We start from the raw sequence: 25,611 nt of genomic DNA on the forward strand, positions 1-25,611 counted from the left end.
GTACGAGACAATGTGCGGTAAGTTTCATGGGCAAATCCTTATTTGTTTCTTCAAACCATTAGTCACCGTATCAAAAGCGGAAGCCCAAAACGTTGTGCCAATTCATGATTTTGTCGATCTGCAAAATTTTGAGAACATTCCTTAACAAGTAAAAGATTGCAGAATAAAAAGATTACAGAATAGTGCAGAGCGGTAATATGTGCAAAGACAGGTCTGCCGACCCACGCATTGAAACCGGACTTTTAGCGAAAGAAAGCCAAACTAATTCCAAACCGGAATCTCGCTCTCTGTTCACCTGGATATTGCAGAGGCCCTCAGACAATGCAAAATTATGACCGGTTCCTTGTTAGATAGAGTTGCTTTGACAGAGTTTCCAGTTTAGTTCTTGTCCAGATTCTCGCTTGCGATTGCATCAGCAAAGACGAAGAAGTATTTGTTGTCGAGGAAGGATCCTATAAACAAAGGAATTAAGCAAATTGCTGGAAGAAATTATAAGATGGTTCAATAATCGATATACATACATAAACCGACCATGTCTCATACCGAATGAAATGGATATATGGCTGAAAAATTATTGAAAAGATGTCTTCTGATGATGGATAATATACATGCCCTGATACATAAATCTGTGCAGTCTGAATACATGTATGATGTACACCAGAAAATCTGGTTCAAGTTAGATAACCCGAGCAAAAGGGAATTATCACTCGCGAACGAGCAAAAATAATGACCCGAAATATAGAGAAAAAGAGCATCAGCGCACCGTAGAAGTTCCCCGGGATAATCTAATTCTTCCCTTTACATCCCTTACTTGTGTATTAACTAATCAGTCCCTATCCAAGGCCGTGGCCGATAATGGCTCCTTCCCTCTTGAAGACTCAACCCCTTTCGGGTAAAAAACCTTGCACAGCTCGTAATACCCATCGACATCAAAGTTCTGGGCCTAATGAGCTTCCTCTGTGTTGGGTGTCCCTCCAATTTGGAGGAAGTTGGGCTCAATTGTATTGGGCTTTTACCGAGTTTTAATAGGCCCAAGACCCACTTTTGTTAGGGTTTATATTTCAGCAAAGCAACAGAAGATAGTAGAAGGTAGCAGAAGCGAGGCGGCATATATATATATATATATAGCAGAGCGGCAGCAGAAGATAGTAGAAGGTAGTAGAAGCAGCAGCCGCAGCAGCAGAACAGCAAAAAGGAACAGAGAAGAGCAGAGCCGAATTCGGATCAACAGGGGCAGCGCGCAGCTGGAGATCAAACCTCGATCGGGACGTCAAACGAACTCCGATTGGGACGAAATTTCGACAGCAGCTTCACAACACGTGGGGCTAAGTTCTGAACGTAGGGGAGGAAGATTAATCGCTGCGTTATTGTTTGGTTGAGTACATCCTTCCCCAACAAGTGGTATCAGAGCCTCGGGTTAGAGAAGTTTGAGTTTTTCGGTGTTTTCGAGATGGAGGAGTCTACAGGATCTATGTTCAAGTTGAATGCAACCAACTACTCTATATGGAAGTCTCGGATGGAGGATCTTCTATTTTGCAGGGATTTGTACGATCCCATTGAAGGGGATTCCGCGAAACCCAAAGATAAGGATGACAAGGCTTGGGAACGCACAAATTGGAAGACTATTGGTTTGATTCGGCAGTGGATAGACAATAGTATTTATCATCATGTTGCTCAGGAGACAAATGCGAAAGCTTTGTGGGATAAATTGACAAATCTCTATGCAAGGAAGACACCACAAAATAAGGCATTCCTCGTGAAGAAGCTGGTTCATCTTCGTTACCAGGATGGAGGTGATATGGCTGTACACATGAGTAATTTCCAGGATATTATTAACCAGTTGACGAATCTGAAGATAATATTACCCGATGAGTTGCAGGCTTGTCTACTTTTAGGGACTCTACCAGATAATTAGGACACACTTGTGGTTGCATTAAACAATTCTGCGCCAAACGGGAAGCTATTGTTGGCCACGGTGACAGACAGTTTATTTAATGAGGAGACTAGAAGGAAAGGCTCGGGGATTTCCATTCAGTCTGAAGCTTTGGTTACTGAACAACGGGGGAGAAGTCAAAGCAGAAATTTCTCTTCCAAGCATAGTAACTCACGTGGCAAATCGAGGGGTAGATCAAAGTCGAAGACGAGGAAAGTGGTCACTTGCTATCACTGTGGAAAAGAGGGACACTACAAAAGGGAGTGTAGAGCTCTGAAGAAAAATCAGAATGGCAACGGTGAGAGCAAGAAAGAAGAAGGCACTACAGCAGTGGCATCTGATGGAGAGACCTACATCATTTGTGATGAAGCCTATGTGAATTTGACATGTCAGGACTCTACCTGGGTTGCAGATACAGGTGCATCGTTTCATGTCACTCCTCATCGGGATTTCTTCTCATCTTACACTACCGGGGACTATAGTTATGTGAGAATGGGGAATGGACAGTCATGCAAGATTGTCGGTACTGGTGATGTCTGTCTAGAGACCGAGCTTGGCTGCAAGTTGCTTCTGAAGAAGGTGAGGCATGTTCCAGAAATTCGCCTTAACCTAATCTCGACGGGTCAGCTTGATGATGAAGGCTACAGTAACGAATTTAGCAATGAGAGATGGAAGCTCTCCAAGGGTTCGTTGATTGTGGCACGGGGTCAGAAGATCGACACTCTCTACAGGCTGCGTGCTAAGCACAATTCCGGTCAGGTTAATGTTGCTGAGGATTATCCTATCGAGCTATGGCATAGGAGACTTGGGCATATCAGCGAGAAAGGTATTCAAATTCTTGTTAGAAAGCAGTCTTTGCCCGTTAAAGGTATGCACTTGAACACTTGTGATCACTGTTTAGCTGGTAAGCAGAGGAGAGTTTCTTTTGTTAGAAGTCGTCCCTCTAGATGCGATCATATACTTGATCTTGTGCATACTGATGTTTGTTTCATGTCGGATAGATCTCTTGGTGGTACTCTCTATTTTGTGACCTTTATAGATGATCACACCAGGAAGGTTTGGGCTTACCCTATGAGAACTAAAGATCAGGTGACTGAGATTTTCAAGAACTTCCATGTAGCAGTGGAAAGAGAAACAGGCATGAAGCTGAAATGTGTCAGAGCTGATAATGGTGGTGAGTATAGAGGTCCTTTCGAGAACTATTGCAGGACTCACGGTATCAAACTTGAGAAGACGGTACCGAAGACACCACAGCAGAACGGGCTTGCAGAGAGGATGAACCTCACAATTGTTGAGAGAGTTCGTTGTATGCTTTCTCAGGCGAAACTGTCTAAGTCTTTCTGGGGCGAGGCAATGAGGTCAGCGGTTGATCTTATTAATCTTACACCGTCAGTTGCACTTGATGGAGATGTACCCCAGCAGGTGTGGACCGGCAAGAAAGTATCATACAAGCATCTCAGAGTCTTCGGGTGCAGGGCATCTGTTCACATTCCTCGAGATGAAAGATCAAAACTTGATGCCAAGGCAAAACAGTGCATCTTCTTGGGTTATGCACATGAAGAGTTCGGGTACAGATTTTGGGACCCTGATAGCAAGAAGATCATCAGGAGCAGGGATGTTATCTTCTTTGAGGATCAGACAATCGAGGATTTGCAAAAGTTAGAGAAGGCCAGAGTAGGCAATCCTCACGAGATCTCTATTCCTGTACCGGTTGATGTAGAGCATCCAGTGGAAGAGGTACCTGGTGAGTATGAAGAAACCACGACTGGGGGTGAGATTCCTCAGGTAGATGATGATGTGACTACGGATGATACAGGCTCGCAGTTACAGTTAGAGCCTGCAGATCTACCTAGACAATCTGATAGAATAAGACGACCATCTACAAGATATCCGCCTTATGAGTATGTGCTACTGACTGACGGGGGAGAACCTGAGTGCTATGATGAAGCTATGGCACATGAGCACAAGGAGCACTGGTTGAAGGCGATGAATGAGGAGATGAACTCCTTGTCTAAAAATCACACGTATGACCTAGTGAAGCTACCGCAAGGTAAGAGAGCATTGAAGAACAAATGGGTCTACAGGTTGAAGACAGAGAACTAGCGACCTCGATACAAAGCTCGACTGGTAGTGAAAGGTTTCAACCAGAAGAAAGGAGTTGACTTCGAGGAGATCTTCTCGCCCGTTGTCAAGATGTCATCGATCCGAGTTGTTCTCGCACTGGCAGCTAGTCTGAATTTGGAGATCGAGCAGCTCGATGTAAAAACAGTTTTCCTGCATGGTGACTTGGAGGAAGAAATATATATGGAGCAGCCTGAAGGATTCCGAGTTAAAGGTAAGGAGCGTTTGGTGTGCAGGCTGAGGAAGAGCTTGTATGGGCTTAAGCAAGCACCTCGGCAGTGGTATAAAAAGTTTGACTCTTTCATTGTGTGTTCGTGAAACAATTCTCGGATGGTGATTTTATCATTTTACTGTTATATGTGGATGATATGTTGCTTGTCGGTCATGATATGAGCAAGATTGCAGAGTTGAAGAAGGAGCTCAACAAGTCCTTTGCCATGAAGGATTTGGGACCAGCAAAGCAAATTCTTGGAATGCATATTTCTCGTGACAGATCAAGTGGAAAACTTTGGCTTTCTCAAGAGAAGTACATCGAGAAGATTTTGGATCGGTTCAACATGGGTAATGCTAAACCAGTTTCATCACCACTTGCTTCTCATTTCAAACTTAGCTCGAAGCAATGTCCTACAAGTGAGAAGGAGAAAGAAGAGATGAAGAAAGTTCCTTACTCATTAGCTGTAGGAAGTTTAATGTATGCCATGGTCTGTACAAGGCCAGATATCGCTCATTCTGTTGGTGTGGTTAGTCGTTTTCTCTCCAATCCGGGGAAAGAGCATTGGAATGCGGTTAAGTGGATCCTGAGGTATCTCAGAGGAACATCCAAGGTGTGTTTACACTTTGGCACTGGTAAGCCGGAGTTAGTGGGCTACACTGATGCAGATATGGCAGGAGATATCGATTCCCGGAAATCCACTTCGGGATACTTGATGACTTTTGCAGGGGGAGCTATCTCATGGCAATCAAGGCTTCAAAAGTGCATCACTTTGTCTGCAACGGAAGCCGAATACATTGCGGTGACCGAAGGTTGCAAGGAGATGTTGTGGTTGCAAAAGTTTTTGCAGGAGTTGAGCTTGAAGCAAGAAAGGTATGTTCTATACTGTGATAGTCAAAGCGCCATTCATCTTTGCAAGAATCCCACTTTCCATTCGAGGTCGAAACATATCGATATCAAGTTTCATTGGATTAGAGATGTGTTGGAGTCTAAGCTGGTGAAGCTAGACAAAGTGCACACTGATGAGAATGGAGCTGATATGATGACAAAACCTCTCGCTAGGGAGAAACTTCATGTTTGCCGAAACATAGCCGGTATGCTCAAAGCCTCCAAATAGTCGGGAGGGGGAGTTTGTTGGGTATCCCTCCAATTTGGAGGAAGTTGGGCTCAATTGTATTGGGCTTTTATCGGGTTTTAATAGGCCCAAGACCCACTTTTGTTAGGGTTTATATTTCAGCAAAGCAGCAGAAGATAGTAGAAGGTAGCAGAAGCGAGGCGGCATATATATATATATATATATATATATATATATATATATAGCAGAGCGGCAGCAGAAGATAGTAGAAGGTAGCAGAAGCAGCAGCCGCAGCAGCAAAACGGCAAAAAGGAACAGAGAAGAGCAGAGCCGAATTCGGATCAACAGGGGCAGCGCGCAGCTAGAGATCAAACCTCGATCGGGACGTCAAACGAACTCCGATTGGGACGAAATTTCGACAGCAGCTTCACAACACGTGGGGCTAAGTTCTGAACGTAGGGGAGGAAGATTAATCGCTGCGTTATTGTTTGGTTGAGTACATCCCTTCCCAACACTCTGCTTGGTCCTGAACCTTTGGTTGAAGTAGCCCTTGAAGGAGGGCTCAGTCGATGTCCCCAGGAAGAAGCCATATGCGAGGGCGAAGTGGAGGGATGTGACAAAGAAGCAGATGGGCTCCATCACATCCCAGGTCAGCTCCCAGAAGGTGAGCCTCATGAACGCGAGCATCTGGGCCACCAGGAAGCCCAGCCCGCAGTAGAGCTCGGCCAAGACCTGGACCCGAGCCTTCCTGTCGATCGCAGACTTATGCTCCTCCATCTGCTCTAGATGGAAAAGGGAGGGGGAAAAGATGATATCGGCAATATTTAGGATGTAATTGATGTAATGAATATCATTTAATTTGAGGTTACATCAAGGCATTACATCAGTTTTAGTCATTGAACAACTTAACGGGACAGTAATGCCGTCCGCCCCTTTGCCATAAGGATCAGATTGATGTAATCGGGGATCAATCTGATGTCACACTAAAATTCAAGGACTTGTGGTGCACCAGTCAGGAATTAAATTGATATAACGATGACCAAATTGATGTAGCGGTTTAAAAGTCGGGGACCAAATTGATATAATCAAAAGATTAGAAACGAAATTGATATAAACTGTGAAAGTCAAGGACGAAATTACCTATTTACTAGTACATTTTTTACTTTTTGTGTTTGTCCGAAAATTATTTTCCGTTTATCTTCAAATTTATTCAATTTGGAAGGCGAGCATTTATTTTTTTCGTTTGTTTTATTTTTTTTTATAAGGCAATCAATTATTGTTTCCATTGAACGATTAAAATATGCTTTTATTTTCTTTTCAATTCCTTTCTTATATTTTATAAAATATGCATATTGAAATTGATTGATTTTCTTTCTTATTTAGTAACACTTTACCATTTAATGATAAATTACTTACTATTTAATTTTCGTATTTGACCGAAAATTATTTTATTTTTATTTTCAAATTTATTCAATTTGGAAGACGAGCATTTATTTTTTAGTTTCTTTTTTTTATAAGGCAATCTATTGTTTCCCTCCAAAGAGTAAATTATGCTTTTAAGAGAAGTACATTTCTTATGCACCAATTTTACATTTATTATGCACCCATTTTATACGCCCAAGTTAGCATAAGAGATGTATATTTCTTAAACACTCATTTTAATTGAATTTAGTTTCTTTTATCGCATTTATTATGCACTCATTTTTATTGCATTTATAATATACCCATATTATACACCCAAGTGAATTTTACTAGTATTAGATTTGTCGGGGTCTATAAATGTAATCCAAAAGAGAAAATGTATGTGACTTGCCTTGCGTTCATATTGAATTTTTGGGCCAGGCCAATTACCTCCGTCATAATTGGGTTCATGGGCTTACCAGTCCATGGCTATCTTGGAGGTTCCGGTTCTGTACTTGTAAGCTGGGCTGGGCCAATTCCAGCCATTGATTACTCGGACTCAAAGTCTCTATAGTTAACAATATGATATCCGACAATATTTTTTTTTTCAGTTAAAAGAGAGATTCCACGGACTTAGAATAATAAAATAGAATTCGTAATAGCTAATAAAGGGTGTACGGGTACTTCCACCACGATTTTCGAACCTAAAACCTCTTGATTTCGGGCGATGACATTCACCATTGCTCTATACCCTCTTTTTAACATCCAACAAGATCTTTGTTCTATTGGAAGTTCACGACTTCTTCCATTCGACAGTTGTTATAAAAACTAACCCCACATTTTCGTATGTGACGAAAATATCGAAACAATCGACACACTATGTACGATCCGAAAGAGAAGGATGATGCACAAAATGGTCCCGGTGACGTCCCCAAATATCGATAGCTATATAATTCAATTGTACATACATTTACATAAGGTAATGGTCGAAAATCTACATAAGTTGCCTTGACGACTCCATTTCGGTTCTAGATTTTGGGTCTATCATCTCGAATGTAGCTTAAACTGATTAACATATCCGAATAATGGGTTCAGATTACACTTTGGTCGTCCGTACGCTAACTCGATGTCAAGGTCAGCGTTTTCTTTCTTGGTACGGTGTCCATGTTTCGTCTAGAAAGTGTTGTTTCTCCTGGTCCCGCTATTCAAGTTGGGACATCTAACGCCTGACATGAAAACAACCTGTAATTACGTGTTCGATGTTCATTAAGTAATTGAAATCTATATAGGGATTTGAACGAATGACATCTCTCTACCAAATCCTTTTAGGCGGCCGGATCAATCCGTCTACCGAACTTGAGAAACCTAGCAATTTGCAAGAAACTATTGGCCTATAATAATTTGGGCCGAGCAAATGTGCCCCGTTTGAAGACTATTTCAGCATTCGACTTTCGACCAGAGAGTTATTACCATTTCAATAAATGATGTATATATATATATATATATATATCAAAATCAAAGGTATGTGCTTAAATGGCTTTATTAGATTGACTCTGCAACACATAAGTTGTTCGATTCATAATAAATAATTCTGTTGGGAATCATTTTTTCAGAGTTCATGTGCTATAATGTTTTTAATTAATAAATATTGTAGCTTTAGAGATGACTTTGACGAACATCGATGTTGTCCCGTGCGTGCGACAGAAAACATCATTAATAGTCTGACTTTCAAAAGTTTGATCATTCAAGGTAGGCACGTAATTAGTCTAGTGATGATATTGTCGATATTAAGATAATGCTGATTAAGCTGTGTATTTTTTCTTGCTCATGACATGACAAGTCTTGGCTTTCTTTGTTCAGCCAATACGACAGAGCGGCATCAATCTATACACTAAAACTAACTTTTGATTGCGTATCGATTTGATTCTAATCACACGACATATATATATATATATATATATATATTGTAGCTTTCAAGCCTTATATTGAAGGTAAAACTCGCCATCATGAAAGACAATTTAGCAATTGCACCACAACTCGTGATTTTTTTAATGCTTTACCATAACATATAATTGAGTCATTTATTTGAATGAAGATCGTATGACTTGCCTAACTACTGGCCAGACTGTGACAATTTATAACTAATTGTCGTGTAATTGACAACCTCTTCTATATATATTATAAGATAATCAACTTGGATTATTTTAGCTCATCCCTCATTAAACTAATTATATAGTTGGAATTCAAATTTCGTTTACGTGACAGGTCATGTAAGCAAATGTATTAAATGAAGATACTTCTAATAGTGGATCCATAGGAAAATCCAAATATCATAATCGAATTTATGCTATGTTTAGTTTGTAAGTAACATTTTAAAATCAGATTTTCATTTTGAAAAAGAGTGATATAAATGGTTATGTATGGGGCCCACCCTTTGAATTTGTATGAATTATGTGATTTTGATTTTCAAAAAAAGTGATATAAATGAGGTCCACTTTTTGACTTTGTATGAGTTATTTTGTTTTGTTGTGGGTAGAATTAAGTTAAAATAAGAATCTTACTTTGAATCCAAACGGAGACATTCTTGATTTTTCTCTTGAAGGGTTTCATTATAATTTCTTTCGTTCTTGAGTAACGAACCTTCTTGATTGGAATTAATGATTATCATTAACAAGGAAAGTATTTGTCCTCGGAAGTAGTTTAATATTGTACTTAGTTGCCTAAAATGGAATGGCTTCGTGCTTGGATGGGCTCTGCTTCGACGGGACCCCAAGTCGGAATCGACATGAGTTCAACGATTGTGCACCAGGACGGTGCATGTGATGACCTCCAGTGTGGCACAGCACAAGCAATGGATGTAGAAGATACTAGTTATGGGATAAATTTCTCTTATGAGGCTCCATAAAAGGAGCTTTTTGTAGAGGCCAATTAAAAGCTGTCATGTCACAGTTTGTCAGGTGACTGTCGATAACGAAATAATGAGAAATTTGTTAAATAGTAATAAACTCGTTATTCAACAAAAAGCTTATTGTTTTTTGATATAATAAGATAATGATTGAATAGTAAAAACTTATTATTTTTTAAGAAATTTATTATTTTGAATACAATAAAACTCTTAGTAAATAACAAAATTTCATGCTAAACAATAAGAAATTTATCTTTTCTGAAGCCTCTTTAAAAATGCACTTTTAGGTGCATTGTTCTGAAATTTATTATTTTGAAATTTATGCTCCTTGTACTAGCAACAGTCTTTCATAAAACAAATGAGGCCTTTATCAAATTAGTTTTTCTTTTCGTTGAGACCACGAAACATATTCAACTTATTAATATTGACCAAGACTAATCCTTGTTCCAAACGTTATGAGTTTTCAAACCCCGACACTGCATGTAAGTCACTACAATGGGTTAATCATATCAGTTATATACTAGTGTAAAGCTCGCGCTTCGCTACGAGAATAGAAAAACAATTTTTCTAGTACAATTATTTTTGTTTCTAGTAAATGTAATTCACATATTGAAGTAAATAAAAACAATTTTAAAAGAATAAATGTAAAATATACATTAGTTTGGTACATAATATGTTCAAATCATAAGTTAAAAGCCATTAGGAGTGATAAAAATAATTAAAATAAAAGGAAATAACAAAACTGATGTGAGGCCATAGAGATAACAACTGGTGATTGTAATTTTATTCACAAAATTTATAATTAATTATCTATTTTATTTATGGTAATATGATATTTGTATATGATAATATGGTATCTCGTGCCTTCTTGTGAAGCCAAAAGATAGAATTAAAATTTTTTCACTAAAATCTAAAGGTGCAATAGTAAGAATTTATTTTTGGATAAAATTACTTTTATTAACATAAAGGAGTAAAATGATATACTTAAAATTTTCACCCTAAATATCCAAAAATAAGATATAAATGAGATCATTTTTCTTGAAGAAAATGTACCGATATATTATTTTCACTTGTAAATCGACTGTTACAATATAAGCATCATTGGACCAAATAAATTGAATAATATATATATATATATATTTAATTTTATAGTTGCATCAAATTTTTTAATCACATTAAATTTTCAAATTGATAATAGTTGAATTAATGTTTTTTATTTGAGTTTTAATCTAATTATTTTGTCTGCTCCTTTGCATCAATGCATGGATTTTGATATACTTCCAGGAAAAAATTTAATGGGAGATTAATCTTTCAACAAATTTTTTAGTTTAAAACTGGAATTTTTACTCGATGCAAAAAATTTTTGCTCTAGTTTCAAAAAAATCTCGACTTGAATAGTAGTATTCAATAAATAAATATTAGCCAAAAGAAAGAATAAACTAACATAAATAAAGAATGTTTATGGAGAATTTTCAAAATGAGAAAAATACAAAAAATATTGTCAGCACCTAATTTCGTTCCACCGGCTCCAAGGGGGGGCAAAATTATCATTTCCCAATTTATTACCTTTTCTAAAAAAAAAAAAAAAAAAAAAAAAAATTACTGTTCCGGCCGGCCGGGCAGCCGCTTTCGGGATCTCCGCGATTTCCTCCCCGAAATCTGCGGAAATCCCGGCAAAATTGGCAATTAAAGGGAGGAGAATCCTCCTTGTTTTGGGGGCAGCTCATTTTCGGGATCTTGGGGGGAAAGAGGAGAAAAAAAGAAAACGCAACCGCCGGAAAACTCCACCGTTTTCCGGCGACCGCCACCCAACCCGATCCAAACTTGACCAAACTTCATATCCCACATGCATTCGACCCCCTGAGTCCATTTCCGGTGTTAGTTTTGCGATTTGAAGCTTCCAGCTTGCCAAACCAGCCCTGTCCAGAACCGAGTTCCATAGACATCTTCACGGTTTCCCGGGCTTCCTCGACATTTCCACCACCTCACGACTATGGCAAGTCGTGCCATCATTTCCTAAGGGTTCCTCATGACCCTCACTCTCCCCCGTGACGAGGTGGTCACGTGCCGAGAGCCGCTCAACCGCGCACCACCGCCATTTCTCTCTTTTCTCCCTTTACAGATTTTTCCAGTTTTTACCGGTTTTCTTTGCATCTCTCAGGAAAATCGACATGTCTAATCTTCATGAAACCACTGCAGGCATGATCCTCAGTCAGTTAGGGTTCTAATGCCGCCGACCTTGCCTCAAAATTCCATCGGAAGCCTCCGTGGCGACGTCCGACCCGACTTGTGCCAGTCGGGTCTGTTCCTCTGGTCGTCTTTTCTGATCCGAACTTTGAAGGGACGCACAGGTCCGCTCGGGTTGAATCTCGCTACGAGCCACCTATCACTGTGCTCCTCAGTCAGTTAGGAGTCCAATGCCGCCGACTTTGCCTCAAATTCCATCGGGAGCCTCCGTGGCGACGTCCGACCCGACTTGTGCCAGTCGGGCCTGTCCACCCTTCCAGTCGGGTCTGTTGCTACCATTCGGGTCTGTGCAAGCCAAAAACAGCCCAAACCCGACTCGGCAACGGTCCAGCCCGACTCTTGAAGACCCTATCCCGCATCTCGGGACTAGCCCATTATTTCTCTGTTGCAGGTCCGGCCCAGTCCGCCAACTTCGGCCCATCCATCCTTCCGAAGCCCAATCTTCCATTCGGCCCAGTCCATTCCATCGGAGTTCGGCCCAATCCAGCTCAGACCGGCCCGATACTGTTCAGACCGGCCCGGTCAAACTCACCCAGCATATCTTTGACTTTTTTTTTTATTTTTTCTTATTATTTACAGAATCACCCCTCAACTTTCCGAACTAGGTAAATTCTCAACTTAGTAGCATGATTAGGGCTCATTTCCTGAATATTATTGTTTGCTTGATGGATATGATGTGCAGTGTATGTTCTTGAGTCGCGTGGGTGATCGGATTTTTCCCGAACTCGATTTTACGAACTTTCTGTTTCGTCACATTTCAGTCCATAGGACGTATTTTATTTTTTTAAGATCTGCCCCGAATTTCAAAATCATTTTCAATCAAGCCCCGGTCACTTTATCATTTTTCAATCAGTCCTTGAATTTTCCAGAATTGTTCTAGCATTCCAAGAAACTTTCCGAGTTATTTCAGTTTAGTCCTCGGGCCTTTTTTTTATCTTTCAGATCAGTCCTGATTTTCAATTTCATTTCAAATAAGTCCTAGGGCATTTTCAGTAGTTTTTTTTACAAATCAGTCCCCATCTGTTATTATTTGCAAATCAGTCCCCCATCTTTCGGAATTTACAAATCAGTCCCCCATCTTTCGAAATTTACAAATCAGTCCCCCATCTCTTTAGAATTTTCAAATCAGTCCCCAAACTCTTATAATTTGCAAATCAGTCCCCAAACTTTCGGAATTTCCAAATCGGTCCCCCATCTTTTAAAATCGTTCAATTCAGTCCTCTGGACATTTTCCAAAGATATCCAATCGCTTTTCCTACTTGGATTCCCCACCGATAACGCACATGCCTCGTTTAAATAATTTTGTTTATGTAATTATGTGTATGCAACATGATAATACGTGCTCTTTGCAACATGTACTTTTCTGTTATTTGTTGTATTCATCGCGGTTCAAGCCTGAACTCATAGGAAACGATATCACGGGGTCCAACGCCCATGCACATTGAGAGCGCGCAACCCGAGTGCGGCATCGGGTCTTGCCTCGACTCAACGTCCCAATCTTAGTGATGTCTAAGTGGAAAGACAACTCGGATAGGATGAATGAGTCGTGGTCAAGACATGACCCGGGAGCTCGACCTGTCCCACGGCTGTCTCAAGAATCAAACGATTCTTCTGTTATCCGTCGGTCCGGTCGGACCCGACCACCGGCTCCATGAGCCCGCGTTGCATTATTTTCGATTTCGGTCTTTTCCAAACCATACGGTGAGCATGAGTGAAATAACGGCCGAACACGAACCAACCGGGATTCAGTCATTGTAATTTATATTTGAGAGAACAATGTAAGGGTTTTACGATGCATATTTAGTCATGTAATAATCCCGGTCGGAAAGTGGACGGTCGGTCGGAGTGTTCCTTCGAATTTACGGTGTCAAAACGCGTAAGATGAGCGGAACTTAATCATGTGGTAAATAAATAAAAGGGCAAGCCTAGCAAGCTAGAGTACCGAAAGGGCGTGTGGGATATAGGCCCACACGTAATAGAACCCCCGAATTCGGAATTTTCGGTTCCGCATGATCATTGCCTTAGCATTTAGGTGTACCCCGTACCCCTAGACCCGGGCGACTCAACGGCCCTCGACCTACGGGTCGTAAACAGTAAGTGGCGACTCCTTCTCACGTGCGTTCGTCGCGCGTCCCCGGGAAGGTGGACACTCCCAAGCCGCGTTGCAATGAGGCTTCGCGCATTGCGTGCCCCGACGAGACGAAATTCGGGTGCGCACAGCTTGGCGACTCCGCTGGGGAGATTAGAGGGTTCGGGCTCGTTCTCGCTTGCTTTGTTTGCTTGTTTATTTATCGCTTTCCGCAATTTTTCGCTTATCTACTTTACGCACTTTTATTTTCTCGCACACGCATTGCATATCATACTAGCTTATAGTTACCTATGGGTCGCGTCCCACGACCGGTAATAGGAGCATAGGTTAGATAGGGGTTCGAAGTAGGGGTACGGCGCGCAGTTCGACTGCCGCTTAGGCCTTGAAAAGAATCCCGCTCGGTTTCAAGGAATTGACACCCTTGAGTCGGGAGCCCCCATCCTTACGTAGCACGGTCCCTGTAGCACTAAAACCATGCATTCTGCAGGAGCTCCATGCCATCCTCCAACCCGGCTTCGACGAACAGTCCGTTGAGTCGGCCTGCGTGCCACTTGAGTCTTTTCTATTTCAAGAGCGATGTACCTTGTAATTTGTATTAAGCCATGGGCATTTACTTTTTCCGCACACATGCATCATCTGTTTTACAAAATTAGGGTGTCATTCATATGGATGAGTCCTAAGTCAGTCTTCATTTCGTCTTAGTAAGAGACGCCTTGCTCGGCCTCTTGTTCGTGCCTCGACAAAGTCCGTCAACACACGAGGTTCCCACCGAATCTCCACAAACCAAGACCGGCACACCTGCTAGGACACCCCCCACTTCTGGCACATCCACCATAGTCGACCTCACCAACAACAGGATCAATCACCTTCGTCGGTAAGCTGCTGAGAAAGATGTGGAACTGGTCGGCCAACCATAACCTCAGAGGGAGCTTACTCCGACCCATGCCAAACTACAAAAATGCAATCAGGAGCTCGCTTAAACTCCGAGTGTGATGGAAGACTGGATTAGGGCTTTATTTTACAAAATTTACATTGTACTTTGATCGTTTTGAGTCAATGTGAATGGCGGCATTAGTTTTGAAAAAACTCACGCATTGCATGTATCCTACTCATTTACTGTTTTGCATAACAGCTAACGTCCCACCATGCAAGTGAGTGAAGACCTTCTTCGCAGGTAGACTAATCGCGACTTTCACGGCAATGCAAGTCGTGACCCGAGGACCAATGCACCTTCCTTGGCAAAGCCAACTTCTCACTAATCTCACGCAACTAAGCGTCATCGCGTGATCGCGCACACGTCCCTTCGCGCAACTGAGTACATCCACCAGCACAACCGAGTGCGTCCTTCCGCGTCGTGCGAGCATGCTTTCACTTTACCCGTGTATACACCCCCGGCACGCTCGCACGACGCCTACCAGGCTAGTTCGATCCCCTACACTTTTGCGTTAAAATTGCGAGCATAGTTTGCTCTTTCATCGTTCTCTTTTCCCATTGCAGGAAATAACCGACAAGAAGGCAACCTGAATCCAAAACGGCCACAATCGAGACAGGAAACACTTCTCTGCTACCTCCTTGGACTCCAAACACTCAAGACCGATCCCTCCATGAAAGATCACAGGCGACAGCTCCAACTCACCCCGCATGTCCGGCGAGTCGTGCAAACCTTCGCGGAGAGCATCACCGCATGATCATATGCACATCTCTCCGCAAGGTCTGCGCATTCTCTAGCGACTAAGCGCGCCTCACACATGTCCATGCACGTTCACACCAACTCATACACGCATGCTTAACATATCAATGCATGTCTCTTGGTGTGCTCGCACGACACCTACCAGGCCCGTTCGCTTCCCTACACTCGTGCATTGAAATCTTGATCAGTTTATGCTCTTTCATTGTTTTCTTTTCCCATTGCAGGAAATTCTCAACAAGAAGACAGCCTGAATACTGGGCGACCGTAATTGAGACAACAAACGTCTCTCATCCAGCTCCTTGGGATTTCAACACTAAGTCCCCATCCTTGCTTCACAAAGCAAGACCGCAAGAAAAATCAGAGTCACCGCTTTGCAGTGCCCTGCACTGTTCCTCAGCATTGACCTTTACTTTTGCATCTCTTGCACTTTCCTATCAATCCCGCATTTATCGCATCGGGTTCCGGGCCTGCATCGGGCTCCAGCCCCGCATTTACTGCATTAGGCTTCGGCCCCGCATCGAGCTCTGGCCCTGCATCGGGCTCTAGCCTTGCATTTACTTTTGGGTTTCGGCCCTCATCAGGCTCCGGCCCCACTTTTGGGCTTTGACACCACTTTGGGTTTCGGCCCCTCGTCGGGCCTCGGTCCCGCATTTGCTGCTTTTGGGCTCCGGCCCCGCATTTACTACTTTCAGGTTTTGACACCTCGCGTTTACTGTTTTCAGGCTCATCTGAAATCCAAAATCGACTTGGATTCAAATTCATCCAAGCGATACTCCGAGGAGCAAGTCTAATCCTTCAACCGCAAAAGATCACAAGCAACATCTCCGACGAACAGAGCATGGCCCTGCCCACCCGCCGCGAAAGTCACTAGCACGGTCACATCTCCGATCGGAGAATGAATCCTGCCCACCATCCACTATGGCCATCAACTAGCCACTGGGACAACATGCACCCTTCCCTAAACTCTCTTTTACATTTATGTGCATTCCCAAACAAGCTCCCGACATGAACGAGCCCTTCACGGGCGCACTAGGATAGCCCTGAAGATGCCCTGTTGGTTCTGTCGGAATTGTTCGATTCGTCTGTCCTCATGGGATCCAGCTTCTCGAGCCTTCCCTAGGACGGCTGCGCATGCCAACCAGCAATTGGGGAAAGTACACCTATGTGGCCCCTAGCAACGGTCTGCCCACTCTGGGGTGGCGATGACTAGATCTCGAAATTGAGTGTCCCCCACGCGCGGCACCCCATGGGTCGCGCGCTGGATGAGGGAACTTTCCATGGGTCCGCCTTACATTTCTTACCACATACTTCACCGTATAATCACCTAATACATCATCTTCTTTGTCATCCTTCACAGGGGCACGCCGGCTACAGGCGAAGAGCGATACACGGGTTCGCACTTCCACGAGAACTCTTATCAGGTCTCTCTCCCTATACTTTGACAGGAAAGAGGCTTGATGTGGAAGTACCCCCTTTTAACGAAGCCTAAGACAAAAACGACTAAGTGAGCCACATGCTGTCAACCCAACCATCTCAGTCGATAGCAAGCATGGCCCCCGAAGCAAAGCACGTACGCCGACTTCAAGAGCACCTATCCTCCTAGGGGCATCCTCCACGGTCAGGAACGGCATCCGCGTTCAACACCCATGCCGGGGCAACCTCGGTCACCTGCATCCCTGGGAAAATCTTATTCTTCTTCTTAGACGATAGGGGAAATCATTTGTAAAGTTTGCAAGGACGAGCAACGCGAAGTTCGGCTTCCGAATATCCTGAAGCCAAATCTCCATGAAAGGCCGACCTTCACAAAATGGGGCAAGGCACACTAAAGCAACCACGCAATGCAAAGTCGAGGAGTCTTCAAGAAATACACGGGGCACAAAATAAACCCAGCTGCAAGGAAAAAGACACAGAGCGAAAAGAAGCGGGAAAAACCCGCCAATGAAGAGAGAGAGAAAAGACGCGGGAAAAACCCGTCAATGAACAAAACAAGGTACCGTCGAGATATAAAACTCCGGCACCGCCAATTCAAAGAAGAATCAACAAACCCCGACAAAAAGGGGAAGCAGCAAACGCAACTCCTCGACGGAGACAGAACACAACGCACTCGGAGGTCGAATTATTCGAACCCTTCGCCCTTGCAAACTCGAGAGAGAAAAGAATCGAGCCTGCTAGGTCGAAAACCCCTCGGGGCGATCTAGGCAAAAGTTAGGGCAAAAGAGAGGCACGACTGAAAATCCCGAGGCGGACAGTCTTGGCAAAAGGAGAGTTCATCCCCTTTAGGTTGAGAGGTACGGCCCCGAGGTGGGTGACCGTAGCAAAAGGAGAGTAAAACGAGAGATAAACAAAATAGTCACCTTGGGCCTTCGCACACTGCGCGGACCAGGGCTCCCCAAGGGAAATGGCCAGGTTATCTACTCCAACACGATCCCCGATCGGCTATCCTACCGAACTCAACCATCCAAGGCGGATTCTTCTTCAAGCAAAGCGGGCGACCAAGCACGCAATCCAAACAGTTCAAGACAGCCAACACTAACCGAAGGACGGAAGAGAAGGGGGTACATCTCACGGCAAGCGTGAACTCGTGTATCCTTTTAGCCTGGGGCAACGCGTTCCCCCCAAGCTTTCTCTTTTCTGTTTGTCTTTGCTTTACTCCAGAATGGGTCACAGCCACCCTTCAACAGGCTACCACAAAGCCGAAATCTCAGACATTCCTTTCTGAGGTCTAGTCATAGTATTCTGGAAATGGTCAGACCGAGCCTGATCAAATCTAGGCAAAAAAATCCCCACGCGGGTCACAAGCGCAGCCGCCCTTCGAGATCTTGACGAGAAGGGTCCTAAGTTCACAGGCGCGTCGAACAACCGATAGAGCCGCTTGGGCACCTTTGAGAACGTCTCGATATGCCCATGTAAGGCCAACAGGAGTCCCGGAGGCCTCGCATCGGGGCCTCAGAAAGCTGGACCCCCATTTGCATCCCCAAAGCAAAAACTCTTCACGAACACATCCTTTTACCTGTGCTTGTAAATTGCTAGTGATTCCATGACTTACTAATGATGCCAGGATCACAGGTACAACAAGCGCAAGAACTACGGCAGACTCTGATCCCCGGTCCAAGAGGGTACGTAGGCGCTCTCAGAGCTCGAGTCCCGCATCGCTAGACGTCGATCCCTAGCAAATGAACAACCGCCCAGCCAGTAACGAGCAACCGCCTCGCAAGCAAAGTCCCAGTGGCGAGACCGGGGCATTCCCAACAAGCAATCGCTTCAGCGGTGAGACCAGCTGCCAGCAAGAACAACAAACAATCGATCTAACAGCATGGTCGGCTTCCAGCAGATCAAACACACTGCCGTCCCAGGGGCAAAGCACCGACGAAGCAACTTCATTGCGGTAACAACGTCAGTCGACAGCAGCACCGCCTCTCAATGATAACATTCACAAGCTACTGGGGCATCCTCGATACGCATGGAACCACAAGGGACATCTCCTCCTTAACGGACTCACGATTGCCTCACACGGCCGGTCACAAACTCAAATCGAGTAGATGGTCCTCTGTGGTCACCTGATGTCACTCCCTTGCGACTTTCCCACCACGTAACAGTCGGCATCCCGCGTCGCCACACATGACTACAGTTCAACGTCAAGCGCTATCGTCTAACATGGACTCCTGCCTCCATATGCTCCATCCCCTTCCTACCAAGTTTGCATTTACTTTTTTACCGCTTTTCGGACTTCGCGTCCAGGACTTCGTGTCCACATTTATTACTCTTCGGACTTCACGTCCACATTTACTGCTTTTCGGACTTCGCGTCCAGGACTTCGTGTCCATCTTTATCGCTTTTCGGACTTCGCGTCCAGGACTTCGTGTCCATCTTTATCGCTTTTCGGACTTCGCGTCTAGGACTTCGTGTCCACATTTATTTCTTTTCGGACTTCGCGTCCAGGACTTCGTGTCCATCTTTATCGCTTTTCGGACTTCGCGTCCAGGACTTCGTGTCCACATTTATTGCTTTTCGGACTTCGCGTCCAGGACTTCGTGTCCATCTTTACTGCTTTTCGGACTTCGCGTCCAGGACTTCGTGTCCAGCTTTATCGCTTTTCGGACTTCGCGTCCAGGACTTCGTGTCCACCTTTATCGCTTTTCGGACTTCGCGTCCAGGACTTCGTGTCCATCTTTACCGCTTTTCGGACTTCGCGTCCAGGACTTCGTGTCCATCTTTACCGCTTTTCGGACTTCGCGTCCAGGACTTCGTGTCCATCTTTATCGCTTTTCGGACTTCGCGTCCAGGACTTCGTGTCCATCTTTATCGCTTTTCGGACTTCGCGTCCAGGACTTCGTGTCCACATTTACTGCTTTTTGGACTTCGCGTCCAGGACTTCGAGTCCACATTTACTGCTTTTCGGACTTCGGGTCCAGGACTTCGTGTCCACCTTTACCGCTTTTCGGACTTCGCGTCCAGGACTTCATGTCCATCTTTATTTTTTTTCGGACTTCGCGTCCAGGACTTCGTGTCCATCTTGACCACTCTTCGGACTTCGCGTCCACATTTACTGCTTTTCGGACTTCGCGTCCAGGACTTCGCGTCCATCTTTATCGCTTTTCGGACTTCGCGTCCAGGACTTCGTGTCCATCTTTATCGCTTTTCAGACTTCGCGTCTAGGATTTCGTGTCCACATTTACTGCTTTTCGAATTTCGTGTCCTTCTTTACCGCTTTTCGGACTCCGCGTCCAGGACTTCGTGTCCATCTTTACTGCTTTTCGGACTTCGTGTCCATCTTTACTGCTTTTCGGACTTCGTGTCCATCTTTACTGCTTTTCGAACTTCGTGTCCATCTTTACTGCTTTTCGGACTTCGTGTCCATCTTTACCGCTTTTCGGACTTTGTGTTCAAGACCCTGTGTCCATCTTTACTGCATTTTGGACTTCGCGTCCACATCTACTGCATTTTGTACTTCGCGTCCACATCTACTGCATTTTGGACTTCGTGTCCACATTCATTGCATTCCGGACTTCGTATCGTGTCTACTACATTCCGGACTTCGGGTCCTCATTTATTGCTTTCCGGACTTCGTGTCCACATTCATTGCATTACGAACTTCGTGTCCGAGTCTACTACATTCCGAACTTCGTGTCTGCATTCACTGCATTTTGGACTTCGCGTCCGCATCTATTGCATTTTTGACTTCGTGTCCACATTCATTACATTCCAGACTTCGTGTCCGCATTTACTACCTTTGGACTTCGTGTCTTTCAAGTATGCGTCTACATTTACTAATTTATGGTTTTTACCATTTTGCTACAGGCCTACATATTAGCACAAACAAGGAGAATGGCCAGACGATCGCCAGGACCAAACTTGGTGCTTCTCATAGTCTTTGGCTGCATCCTCCATCCGAGCATACAACCAAAGAGGGGCAAGCTGTCAGCACCTAATTTCGGTCCACCGGCTCCAAGGGGGGGCAAAATTATCATTTCCCAATTTATTACCTTTTCTAAAAAAAAAAAATTAAAAAAAAAAAATTACTGTTCCGGCCGGCCGGGCAGCCGCCTACCGGATCCGGAAATTCGGGATCTCCGCGATTTCCTCCCCGAAATCTGCGGAAATCCCGGCAAAATTGGCAATTAAAGGGAGGAGAATCCTCCTTGTTTTGGGGGCAGCTCATTTTCGGGATCTTGGGGGGAAAGAGGAGAAAAAAAGAAAACGCAACCGCCGGAAAACTCCACCGTTTTCCGGCGACCGCCACCCAACCCGATCCAAACTTGACCAAACTTCATATCCCACATGCATTCGACCCCCTGAGTCCATTTCCGGTGTTAGTTTTGCGATTTGAAGCTTCCAGCTTGCCAAACCAGCCCTGTCCAGAACCGAGTTCCATAGACATCTTCACGGTTTCCCGGGCTTCCTCGACATTTCCACCACCTCACGACTATGGCAAGTCGTGCCATCATTTCCTAAGGGTTCCTCATGACCCTCACTCTCCCCCGTGACGAGGTGGTCACGTGCCGAGAGCCGCTCAACCGCGCACCACCGCCATTTCTCTCTTTTCTCCCTTTACAGATTTTTCCAGTTTTTACCGGTTTTCTTTGCATCTCTCAGGAAAATCGACATGTCTAATCTTCATGAAACCACTGCAGGCATGATCCTCAGTCAGTTAGGGTTCTAATGCCGCCGACCTTGCCTCAAAATTCCATCGGAAGCCTCCGTGGCGACGTCCGACCCGACTTGTGCCAGTCGGGTCTGTTCCTCTGGTCGTCTTTTCTGATCCGAACTTTGAAGGGACGCACAGGTCCGCTCGGGTTGAATCTCGCTACGAGCCACCTATCACTGTGCTCCTCAGTCAGTTAGGAGTCCAATGCCGCCGACTTTGCCTCAAAATTCCATCGGGAGCCTCCGTGGCGACGTCCGACCCGACTTGTGCCAGTCGGGCCTGTCCACCCTTCCAGTCGGGTCTGTTGCTACCATTCGGGTCTGTGCAAGCCAAAAACAGCCCAAACCCGACTCGGCAACGGTCCAGCCCGACTCTTGAAGACCCTATCCCGCATCTCGGGACTAGCCCATTATTTCTCTGTTGCAGGTCCGGCCCAGTCCGCCAACTTCGGCCCATCCATCCTTCCGAAGCCCAATCTTCCATTCGGCCCAGTCCATTCCATCGGAGTTCGGCCCAATCCAGCTCAGACCGGCCCGATACTGTTCAGACCGGCCCGGTCAAACTCACCCAGCATATCTTTGACTTTTTTTTTTTATTTTTTCTTATTATTTACAGAATCACCCCTCAACTTTCCGAACTAGGTAAATTCTCAACTTAGTAGCATGATTAGGGCTCATTTCCTGAATATTATTGTTTGCTTGATGGATATGATGTGCAGTGTATGTTCTTGAGTCGCGTGGGTGATCGGATTTTTCCCGAACTCGATTTTACGAACTTTCTGTTTCGTCACATTTCAGTCCATAGGACGTATTTTATTTTTTTAAGATCTGCCCCGAATTTCAAAATCATTTTCAATCAAGCCCCGGTCACTTTATCATTTTTCAATCAGTCCTTGAATTTTCCAGAATTGTTCTAGCATTCCAAGAAACTTTCCGAGTTATTTCAGTTTAGTCCTCGGGCCTTTTTTTTATCTTTCAGATCAGTCCTGATTTTCAATTTCATTTCAAATAAGTCCTAGGGCATTTTCAGTAGTTTTTTTTACAAATCAGTCCCCATCTGTTATTATTTGCAAATCAGTCCCCCATCTTTCGGAATTTACAAATCAGTCCCCCATCTTTCGAAATTTACAAATCAGTCCCCCATCTCTTTAGAATTTTCAAATCAGTCCCCAAACTCTTATAATTTGCAAATCAGTCCCCAAACTTTCGGAATTTCCAAATCGGTCCCCCATCTTTTAAAATCGTTCAATTCAGTCCTCTGGACATTTTCCAAAGATATCCAATCGCTTTTCCTACTTGGATTCCCCACCGATAACGCACATGCCTCGTTTAAATAATTTTGTTTATGTAATTATGTGTATGCAACATGATAATACGTGCTCTTTGCAACATGTACTTTTCTGTTATTTGTTGTATTCATCGCGGTTCAAGCCTGAACTCATAGGAAACGATATCACGGGGTCCAACGCCCATGCACATTGAGAGCGCGCAACCCGAGTGCGGCATCGGGTCTTGCCTCGACTCAACGTCCCAATCTTAGTGATGTCTAAGTGGAAAGACAACTCGGATAGGATGAATGAGTCGTGGTCAAGACATGACCCGGGAGCTCGACCTGTCCCACGGCTGTCTCAAGAATCAAACGATTCTTCTGTTATCCGTCGGTCCGGTCGGACCCGACCACCGGCTCCATGAGCCCGCGTTGCATTATTTTCGATTTCGGTCTTTTCCAAACCATACGGTGAGCATGAGTGAAATAACGGCCGAACACGAACCAACCGGGATTCAGTCATTGTAATTTATATTTGAGAGAACAATGTAAGGGTTTTACGATGCATATTTAGTCATGTAATAATCCCGGTCGGAAAGTGGACGGTCGGTCGGAGTGTTCCTTCGAATTTACGGTGTCAAAACGCGTAAGATGAGCGGAACTTAATCATGTGGTAAATAAATAAAAGGGCAAGCCTAGCAAGCTAGAGTACCGAAAGGGCGTGTGGGATATAGGCCCACACGTAATAGAACCCCCGAATTCGGAATTTTCGGTTCCGCATGATCATTGCCTTAGCATTTAGGTGTACCCCGTACCCCTAGACCCGGGCGACTCAACGGCCCTCGACCTACGGGTCGTAAACAGTAAGTGGCGACTCCTTCTCACGTGCGTTCGTCGCGCGTCCCCGGGAAGGTGGACACTCCCAAGCCGCGTTGCAATGAGGCTTCGCGCATTGCGTGCCCCGACGAGACGAAATTCGGGTGCGCACAAATATCCTAACAATGAAAAAGACACCTATTCAAGTTTTCTACACATCTTATCTTATACTATTATTTAAACGAAAGTCCGATTTTGCAACTGCCGTCTTATTTATATGATGTTTTTAAAAAGTCGAGAGTATCAATTACGCTTAGTCTAAATATAATACGACTTAAAATAAAAGAGAGGAGTTGAAGAGTAATATTGTCCGCTTAATATTATTCTCCACTCTCTCTTTCATCCTATGTTCAACCTCTACTCTTTTTTTCCAAATTCCATCTTCAATTCTTAATCCTTATATTTCTTACCCTTAATTTTTTTTTTTGCTCTTCAAATTTAATCCATCATGAACATATTGAAAAAAAATCATTATAGTTGGAGCACGGTACGTGTGAATTAGGTCGTGCTCACAGGTAAATTTTTGGTATATATATAAATATACAAATAACAAAATGAATAAATGAAAAAAATAAAGAATATATATATAGACACAAGAAAAAGGAAAAATGAAATAAAATTGATAAAAGAAAGAAAAACATGAGCTTGATAGTGATCTAGAATGTCCAAGAGTTTTAGCATAGTAAAAGAAAGATATTAAACAATACCAATTAGGTATACATTAAAATTTGCTGTAAATGGGTCAATAAATGAGAAGTTCTAGAAGGTATTCAATGGATGTTTAGTGGATTGCGTTGGAGTTTAGTGGCACAAAAAGGTCGAGAGGACAAGACAAGATATATTGAGGATGGATGACCCAAATTTGCAACCAAGTCGTTCGAGTAGTGCCATGTTTGACTTTGTACAATTTTGGAAAATTTCAAAAAGAAAGGGCATATACATGCATGCATATATATGGCTTAATATGCATGTAGAGATTTTCGGGATTGGGACAGAATTGACTCGATATGATTTTCATTTTTGTGGGACAGGCCGGAGGGCATGTCTTAAAGTTGTCTTTGAACATCTCGATGGAGAATTTTGAAAGAGGATATGATTCTCTTGTTCGAAATTGGCTAGATAGAAAGAAACGAAGCATACATTAATAAGACAAAATCCATTTGCCTGCTTTTGATTTTGGACCAAAGCAATTATTTGTTTTTTGAACTATTTAGAATTTAGAAGCAATTATATTTGTTGTTCAATCCGTATTTACAGATCTGTATTTTGAATCAATAACGACATAGGTGATCTTGAAGGGGAAAAGAAAACAATATATATATATATATATATATATATATATTTGTCCTGTTTTTGACCGTGATACGATGAGCAGAATGATCTAAGAAATGAAGATGATTTTACGTAAAAGTAGCATGTCTTGTTTGATACAGTGAAATATAATATATAGAATGAAATGAGTTTAATAAAATGAAATATAACGAGCTTAAGTGAAAAATGGCAACTTTTGGATTATTTTAGGACACGCAACGAAATACAATTAAAATCTTACACCTATTTAATAAGATACCGGAGAGCTCTCGTAATGCGATATGTGATGTTCAAAGTTCATGTAATGATGTTTATATATAAATTTTGCATTTACGAATAAA

The 25,611-nt window shown here is 43.5% G+C and overlaps 1 protein-coding gene across 1 annotated transcript; it reads right to left on the reverse strand.

Moving 5' to 3' along the window:
- Positions 1-378: 378 nt before the first annotated feature.
- Positions 379-6,117, reverse strand: LOC116210992 (calcium uniporter protein 4, mitochondrial-like). Its single transcript, XM_031545169.1, has 2 exons — positions 5,856-6,117; positions 379-452 (listed from the first exon to the last, which is right to left on the reverse strand). The coding sequence occupies exons 1-2, from the start codon at positions 6,115-6,117 to the stop codon at positions 379-381; spliced, it is 336 nt and encodes a 111-aa protein (XP_031401029.1).
- Positions 6,118-25,611: the final 19,494 nt, after the last annotated feature.

The sequence above is a fragment of the Punica granatum genome, chromosome 6 (genome assembly GCF_007655135.1).
Source record: "Punica granatum isolate Tunisia-2019 chromosome 6, ASM765513v2, whole genome shotgun sequence".
NCBI classification, from domain to species: Eukaryota; Viridiplantae; Streptophyta; class Magnoliopsida; order Myrtales; family Lythraceae; genus Punica; species Punica granatum.